Genomic DNA, 9,140 nt, shown 5'->3' on the forward strand with positions numbered 1-9,140 from the left:
TATTTAAACATTTTTCTGAGCATGAATGTATCACAGTATTTAAAATGTTCTCTGTATAAAATATTTATGTGCAGTTTTGTGTAAGAACGCAGAATTAAAGCAGTGTTTAAAATACAAGCAAAAATACTAGAATGGAGTTCAGAATCAAATACTAAAAACAATCAAAATACTAGAATCAAATACAAAAGGAATAACTGTCGACGGGCCTTTGAATTATTAAAATATAATGCACCCCCAAGGTGGTAATGCCGTACACCGCGGATGTGCATTATTTTCAAATAATTCAAAGGACCGGAGTCAATTATTCTGCTTATACCACGCTTACGACAGACATTGCTAACACATTGCTCTGGTTATTATTTCAATACATTTGACAGGTCAGGTGTACGTTTATCAAAAAATAATGCATACCCGTGAAACATTTCTCAACCTATCAGAATAAAGCATTCAACAGCCCTGTGGTATAATAAAAACAATTCATACTTGTCACAATGGCATAATTGAAAAAAAATATTTAAAGGCAGAAAAGAAGGTTGTACTGTTAAAACTCAAACTAAACAGAAACTGAACAAAACCAAAAAGATGACAATCTGATCACTAAAAATATCAATAAAAAGGTATGGACTGACTTGAACAAGTCAAAAGAAAGACTCAGTCCCACTCAACACCTAATAATTCACAGCTTGCATCCCATAGTTTACGTGCTGTCTCTTCGCTCCTTCCCTGAGGAGCCACAAAAGCAGGAGCACAGTCACTGTATGAGAGAAAGAGAGAGAGGCTTTTAGTTACAATATATACTGCTAAAATCTAAATTTGTACCCTACAGGATCATGCATGTGCACAGTTCTGATGTATGTTGTACCTGAAATGTTTGCCTGAGATGGACTGAAGCTCCTCTGCAACAGAGCAATAGATGGATGTCTGAGCTCCTTCCTTTGGTGTCTTTAAAAACATGGAGAATAGAGCAAACAGCAGCGACATCATGGTAGAATGTCGCACCAGTTCTGACCTCACTGTGCCCGGATGCACAGAATTCACAGTCACGTTTGACCCTACAAAATACCATTTTAAATGAAATTTTCTGCAACAGGATTTAAAGGGAATTATTACTTTAGTTTTGCATGGTTCCTCACCATGGAGCCTGCGTGCAAGTTCACGTACGAAAAGCACATTAGCCAACTTGCTCTGGCAGTAGGCAAGGCCGCTGTTGTAGCTGCCCTGACTGTGCAGGTCATGAAATCGAATCCAGCCAAAATTATGACCGAATGAGGAAACAACCACAATTCGTGCTGGCGCGCTGCGCTTTAATAGACCAATGAGAAGGTATGTCAACAAGAAGTGACCTAAATAAAAAGAAGAGGTAAAGGGAGTTTTTAATAAGATTATTGTAGGAAAGACATGAGGAAGACAGTGATGCACAGGCATGCTCCATTGGTTATTCAAAAACATAAAATGCTCTATGCCTGCCATTCTTTGTTAAAGTTTGTTGACATCATAGGGTGGGATTTGGCTTAACTGAAGTTAGCAATATGGTCCAAATCACTTATGGCACCTTTAATACTGAAGAACAGAATAATAGAAGTGTTACTCAGACTTACCCAGATGATTGACCCCAATGTGCATCTCAAAGCCATCAGCAGTTTTCATATAAGGACACATCATGACACCGGCATTATTGATGAGGATATGCAGGTGATCAACCTCTGAATAAAGAAAGAAATATTTATTAACCTAAATATCTTGTCACAGTGAAAGAACTGGTCATCATTTGGGGTTCTTGTTTAAGTCAGGCCCTAATAATTTAGTCTCTGCATTTTTATTGATATTATTTTCTGGTGGCTCTACAAAGCAGTGATGAATGAAATGACATCATAAAGGCAGTACCTCGTAGAAATCTCTGTGCGAAGGCTCGGATGGAGCAGGTGTCAGCCAAGTCCAGCTCTCTCACCTCCACCTGAGCCCCACCCACTCGTGTACGGATCTCTATCGCCGCCTCTTCTCCTTTCTGCACATCACGGCACGCCAAGATCACACGTGCACCTGTTGAACACATGTTAACTGTAACATCAGCTGCCAGTATGTCCACACTTAATGTCAGATTTACAATAAAAAAGTTCAAAAGTAGAATTTAGTTTTCTTAAAAATAAACGCTTCTCAAGTAGATGCTGACTGCTCTCTTCTATCCTCTATAAAAAAAGTTTCCTTAATATGACAAATCACTTTATTGTTTCCTGATCTTTGAAAGTCACTTTAGATGAAAGCCTCTGCTAAATGCCTAAAATGTAAATTAAAAGTGTTTTGGAGCTGGACATACCACGAGAAGCCAAATCAACAGCAGTTTCCTTCCCGATTCCCGTGTTTGCACCTGTGATCAGGGCAACCTTTCCATCTAACCGTACTGTGGATCGACATGTTCCTCCCACTGCATATTTCCTGCACAATCATTAAACACAAAAGTCATCAAGTTAATGAATAAAGCACATAGATGTGGATAAAACCTGGCAGGCGTTCTGTGCTAAGTGAAAAATTTAGAAGTTGACTTAGAATTTCCAATAAATTTTTAATTGTAGCTTTTAATCATGACACACAAATTATTTTTCCTTCATCCAACAAAGCTATCAAGTGATGGGGCGGGGCGACTCCGCCCATAGAGACATTTCATTGGTCAGTGTTCAAAGCAGCAGATCGTGTCAAGTGGAGGCGGGTCCACTGCGAGCATTGCACACTCGAAAAATAATTTGGACTGGACGTTTAGCGTTATTACCATTAATTAAAGCCTGAGTTCAAATGAACATGATTTTATAATAGTTCTTATTGGGCTACGCTTAGTGGCTGCAACGCCACAATAAAATTTCCGTCTTAGTTTTTCTACACAATTTTTCTAAATCTTCTCCACACCGCGGTTCTGTACCCAACAGATATTCTACGGTTCTGTGCATACATGCATGAATCGCCCTTTAAAGCTAGCATAATAAAGGATAGTCTTTTAAACAATCCCCTTTTAAAGCGACACTTACCTGATACGTGAAGACAGCAACCGCAATATCAGCGCAAATACTCCTAAACCAGCGGAAATATAAACGATTATCATCATTATCAGCATCATCATTGACCTGACTGTTATAAACCTGTGCGTCTCTGTCGGTGCGAAATGTGTTGAGCCTCCCACTCACAGCTGTGCTCCAAAGGAATGACGGGATTGTAGTTTTTCCAGAAAAATCTGAACCCATATAAATATTAAAAAGTCGAAATGTGGCAAATATGTTTAAAACATTTGTAACATTCTCAATTGCATGGCAAAGTCTTATGCACAGAATATTTGTTATAGTATTTTTATACATAGCCTATATGTAGATATCCTTTATGAAAAATAATTATGGATGTGTGTGCGCGCTTTTTCCTTTAAGTAAAAAAAAAAAATGAATGGCTGATTATATTTGAAAAAGCAACGTCAGGTAATTTTAAGAAAATGTGAACTACAAATCCCACAATGCACTATTCACGCAAGGTGTTTGTTTGCTTGCAAAATGTGCACACAGTTTCAATATATTTTGAAACACGGCTTACATAAAATTAACTAATATCAATACAATTTTCCATGAGTGATTTTTAGAGGCTTTTTTTCCTGAAATATGCTGCTTTACATCTTACGCACTCTTTTTTTTTGTCAGGCAAAACCTAAAGCACCCAATATCACGAAGCCTCAGCCTGTAAACATGTGCTGAATTTGTGCGTTTGTTCTTTTGTTTATCGTTCAGTTATTTTCAAGAAATTATTTCAAATCAGTACTTTTTTGTTTTTAACTCCTTTAAAATGAATTTTGAAAAGGATTCTGAAAATCTGCATGAGGTATTGGTTTCTGAATGACGAAGTGACGTCTATTTTTGATGCAGAGGTGTGTGAGGTGAATAAACAACATTAATTTATCTGATTTAAAGAGAAAGGTTTAAATGACATTAATAACATATATTAATGTCATTAATATATGTTATTGCTGCCGTTATTATTTCTATGAAAAAATATGATATTTGGTATTGTAAGTAAGTATTAGAAAATTAAGATAAAAGTGAAATAAGGTCGCAGAACCAAACCTGTCATGAATACTGTTATTGTTTTTTTTTAAAGGAAAGGAAGAGGATGGTGAGGGTCTTTGAGGCTGCTGAAGAAGTTGAATAGGAAAGTCACATTGATGGATGAAACCGTAAATGGTAATTATTTAATTTGTCAACAGTATAACTACGGGACACCTTTTTTTGTATCATGGAGGATCGAAAGCAATGCTAATAATGACACTGCAGTATTTATTTGAGCTGACACATTACTTATAGTACTTATGATTTATTAAAGAAATCACACTTTTGTTATACTATGAGCTTATACTATTTTGTGGTTATTGACATGGCTGTGCCCAGTCAATAACTTAAATATTATAAATAATAGTGACAAACCATTGTGGAAGATAATTTTTCTTTGCAAAAATGGAAATCTTGTGAAGGTGTTAAAGGGGACATATCATGAACTCTTCTGACTTTTTCTATAAGTGCTATAATTGGGTCCCCAGTGCTTTTATTAACCTAGAAAATGTGATTAATGGTCACTTTCTTTCTGATCTCATTTTTTAAACCCTAGTTAGTGTGTAATGTTGCTATAATAGCATAAATGTAATACCTGCAAAATGATAAAGCTCAAAGTTCACTGCCAGGCGATATATTTTCTTTAACAGAAGTCCCCTTTCAAAGCCTACAGCGACCTTTAAAGATCAACCCAGTAACTTAGTTTTGGTAAACTATTCTTTGCAAGAATGTGAAAAATTTGTAAATTATATAAATAGGTAGGTAAATAGGTAATGGATAGTACCGCCCCTTAATCTAACCATGACACTGTCACTTAGTGCAGAGATCAACTCATTTGCATTTTTATAGGACACACCCAAAATGGCACATTTTTGCTCACACCTACAAAGTGGCCATTTTAACACGCTATAATACTATACATCTATATGGTATTTTGAGTTAAAACTGCACATATGTACTCTGGGGACACCAAAGATTTATTTTATATCTTAAAAAAGTCTTTTGAAATGTCCCCTTTAAAGTATGTTGTTGAGACACCAGGTGGCAGTAGAACACCAATAACGTTCTGAGTAACCATAACCAAGCCAAAAACTAATTTTGAGTGTATTGTAGTGTAGAACAGATGATTTCAGCAGTTAGTGTCTTAAAACAATTTTCACAATACTTATTCTAATCACTAAATGTTATTCGAATCTACTTAGAGGTTATTCTGTTTATAGGTTCCTCTAAGTCAACTAGTAGAGCAGGGTGACATAAGTAATAACATATTTGCAATTTTGTTTTAATATTTAGTTCAATGTTATTTAAAATTATACAAATTATCCAGATGATCGATACTTCCAAACCTTAATGAACCTTAAAAAAATACTTCCTTAGACAAACTTTAATTTTAGATTTTACTTGGTACTTATTTGGCATATTATTTCGAGTAGGCCTAGTTGCACTAATAAAAAATAAATAAATGGAATTTGTTTTGCTACTTCTAAGTCCATAAGTGTAAGTATGTTATGTCTTCCAGCTTTAAGGAGCTGTCTATTCTGAAGCAACCTTCCTCAGCTGGATCATCAGGGTTCCTTAGTCACTTTGGAGATTGGAGTCAAGGGATTTATGCTGTACAGAATGAACATGAGCATACAGTAAGTCCAAGCTACAAAAAGCGCATCCATCCATTATAAATGAAATTTGTGCGACTCCAGTGGGTTAATAAATATCTTCTGAAGCGAAATGATACACTGAGAGAAAGCATTTCATATTTTGAGCTTATTAAGCGATCCATATGATGTGTGTTAATGAAATGGGCAAAATGTGTGAAGTATATTTAATGTGCCCAGACTCTGGCACCACATAGATTAACTTCGAATTTGATTGGGTCATTGTTTTTTTACCTATGTGTGCCTACATGCAGTTAAATGTACTTGACTCATATTGTCCATTTAAATAAATCTCATATTGATAACTAACTATGGCTCAGTATGATCGTTAAAAAATATGTAATTCTGTCCTAACAGAATTTCACTGTTAAATATTTGAATTTTATTTAATTTGAATTTTATATTATTACTAGTGATGTTGTGAAACAGTTTGAATATTTTTACTTACATTTGTCTTTTTTTTGTGGGTTTAGTTTTGAGTACTTGGTGTATTATCTATTGACTGCTGATTCAACTTTAATATTTAAAATAAAGAGTAACTCTGTATAGCATAACTGATTCTATAATGTAATATGATGTTTTTTTTGGGGGGGAAGATCCCCCACTCCTATAGGATATTCTTTTTGAGCTTCAATGGAGTGACAACGCAATAAAGAAACATAAATTATTTAACATAACTATTATTATTTTATACTTAAAATTTGATAAAAGAAAGTCATATACACCATTGGCTGGCATGGGGGTGAGAAAATGATGATTTTTTTTTTTTTTGGAAAAGATCTTTAAATATTATTAAAAAGATAAAATTATTACCCAATGTCAAAATCTCTAGAGTACATGGCTGTAGTGTGATCTAGTAAGCTCGGGATAGATCAAGCTAGAACCGGCTATACCTCCCTCTTTGCAACACAGCGAATCATAGTGAATCGTACAGGAAGTGCGTAAGAGGTAAATACTTGTTTTACACAACACAAGAGATCTCTATCGTCACTGTGTGTTTTATGTTTGAATGTCCTTAGCTCTGCATTCCACAAGTGTTACATATTCACCCTAAAGGTACAATTCATTCTTATTGCAGATCAGTTCAGATAATCTTTCTGTTTTACCTAAAAAAACAGATAACCAAATGAATCTCAGTTTAATCCTACACACAAGGCTTGACTTTTTGTGTTCATTGTGTGCTTATGTACTCTGTCTGTTATGGAAATTTTAAAGCAGAAATACAGACAGGTTATGTTTCACAGCACATCATGTACTGGAACGTGTTCACACTCTGTAAAAATTAATCTTTTTGATTTTAATTTATGCACATGGCAGACACTTTTATCCAAAGCGACTTGCAGTACACTCAGTCTAAACTATTCTTTTATCAGTATGTGTTCACTGGGATTGAATTTCTGACCTTTGCATTGCTCTAACCATTGAGGCACAAGAACACAGGCAGAAAAAATATAGGCAGGTGTTTTTAGCACATTATTAACATGTGTATAGGCATGTGTGCACACTCAGTTCAATTAATAGTTGTATTTAAGAAAGCACTGTGAATGTTTTTTGACCTTTCAGTATGACGTTTATCCTTGCTACTGTACAAATAAAGACATCTGTTTTACTGGAAATGATTTATGAAATCAGAGCAAGGTTATGGAGTGTGACCCAATGTTTCTGAGTCATGCTTCTGTATTTAAAACTCAACGCTTGAAAGTCATTTTAAAAAGAAACAGAAAGATGAGCACATGCTTCCTGTTGAGTGGACTTTTCAGAATTATGACATCTTTATGTGCAATAGGGGGGAACAGTGACTACCTACTTTTCTGAGGCCTTGTTTTGTCAAATGTCATACTGTAAGTCACACTGCTTTATGAAAGTAGGGCTGTTGACGTTTTTGCTCAGCCACTCAGCAACTTTAAAAAAGTGTATCTTGCTTTCGGATTGTGCGTATAGTACTACCCTGAAAATTCAGCATTGAAATACTTTTTATGAGAGAGTATGCTACAGGATACGGAGACAGCATCGAATTGTTAAACAGTTACTAACTGCTGTGACTATTTTGTTTGTTTGTTTTGATCGACTTATCTTAAATCCCAGCATGCTTTGCTCATCCAGGGAACAGATTTCTTAATTCGTTTATTGGGGAAAAGGTCATAAATGGCTAAAGTAAATTCAATACAGGTAGATTTCTTCCCATTACCACGATTTTGCATAACATGTTTACGCCTTAATCGGCTTTCTCCCAGTTTTAAGGTGTGCATGTCTCCACATGTAAGTTAAACGGAAGGTAAGGGTAATGCATACAAGTCTGCACTTGACTCATGGAGTTGACGGAGAAACTGTAAAACTTGTTACATTTCCAGGTTCGACAGACATAAAAAAAGATACAACAGTATAGCTTTTGACAGATTTACTGCCAGCTTTTTGAATGACTATAGGCCATATGAGGTAATGTCACTGCCTGCGAGAAACCTTTTTTGAAAAAGTCTTCTTTCAAAAATCATTAAATTATCACGTCATTTTATTTTTAAAAAATTACACTGTAAAAAATTTCTGTAGCAACTAGCTGCCAGTAACTTACTGTAGATTTAACATTTATGTTATTTACTGGCAACAGTTTATTCCAAGTTAAATGAATATGAAACATTTTTAGTCTTTATCTTCTACAGTAAGTTACTGGCAACCAGCTGCATAATTACAGCAATGTTTTTACAGTGTTACAGTGAAAAAAAATTATTCATTCAATTTACTCAATTTTTTTAAGGTAAGTGGTTGCAATCAATTTATTTAAGCTTTTTGTTTAAATGTAGCTTTTACATTGATTGCGACCACTTACCTTAAAAAAATTAGTAAATTGAATTAATACTTTTTTTTTTCAGTGTATGCGCATAGTTTAATAACATTGGCAAATTAATACATTGAATTAATAAATCCCCTCTCTTCATTCTCCTTTCACCCTTAGTTGATTAACACTAATCACCTTAGTTGATTAAAATCTGAGCCGCAGGAAAATCTTGCAAGCGATGTCTCGGATATGAGATGTGCAACATATTTCTCATCATTAAAGTAACTGTAACATTTCTGAGAATATATTGAATCTGTTTGTAAAGCTTCCTCTTTCTATTACAGAGTAATGAAACTTATCTTTAGTCATTATCTATTAAAAAAAATGAGTTTGTCATGTCATTTGGCTGTGTACTGAACATGTTCAGACTGAACAAAAAAAAATTTTTTAACAGAATAAATTGAATAATTATAAAATGTGTGGGTCTAGGTAAAAAATTTACATTTTCTGAAAACTATTGAAATGGATTTATAGCGTTTTGGAAAAGAGCTCTTCAGTTCTTCTGATAATAAGACAGAAAAGACCCTAAAAAACTAACATCTTCCTCTTTTTTTTTTTTTTTTTTTTTTTGGATGTTCACTC

At 34.6% G+C, this 9,140-nt stretch overlaps 1 protein-coding gene and 1 long non-coding RNA gene across 2 annotated transcripts; one reads left to right on the forward strand and one right to left on the reverse strand.

The window, feature by feature from the left end:
* Positions 1–45: 45 nt before the first annotated feature.
* On the reverse strand, positions 46–3,176 carry rdh12 (retinol dehydrogenase 12). Its single transcript, XM_065296470.2, has 7 exons — positions 3,018–3,176; positions 2,315–2,433; positions 1,885–2,040; positions 1,599–1,703; positions 1,134–1,343; positions 863–1,052; positions 46–754 (listed from the first exon to the last, which is right to left on the reverse strand). Exons 1-7 carry the CDS (start codon positions 3,107–3,109, stop codon positions 652–654), a joined length of 975 nt encoding a protein of 324 aa, XP_065152542.1. The 5' UTR covers positions 3,110–3,176; the 3' UTR covers positions 46–651.
* A 518-nt stretch (positions 3,177–3,694) lies between these two features.
* On the forward strand, positions 3,695–6,183 carry LOC135786870 (uncharacterized). The gene is made up of 3 exons (XR_010547006.2): positions 3,695–3,904; positions 4,126–4,208; positions 5,593–6,183. It is a non-coding gene; the product is annotated as an uncharacterized lncRNA (long non-coding RNA).
* The last annotated feature ends 2,957 nt before the right edge of the window (positions 6,184–9,140 follow it).

This window comes from Paramisgurnus dabryanus, chromosome 20 (genome assembly GCF_030506205.2).
Source record: "Paramisgurnus dabryanus chromosome 20, PD_genome_1.1, whole genome shotgun sequence".
In the NCBI taxonomy this organism is placed as follows: domain Eukaryota; kingdom Metazoa; phylum Chordata; class Actinopteri; order Cypriniformes; family Cobitidae; genus Paramisgurnus; species Paramisgurnus dabryanus.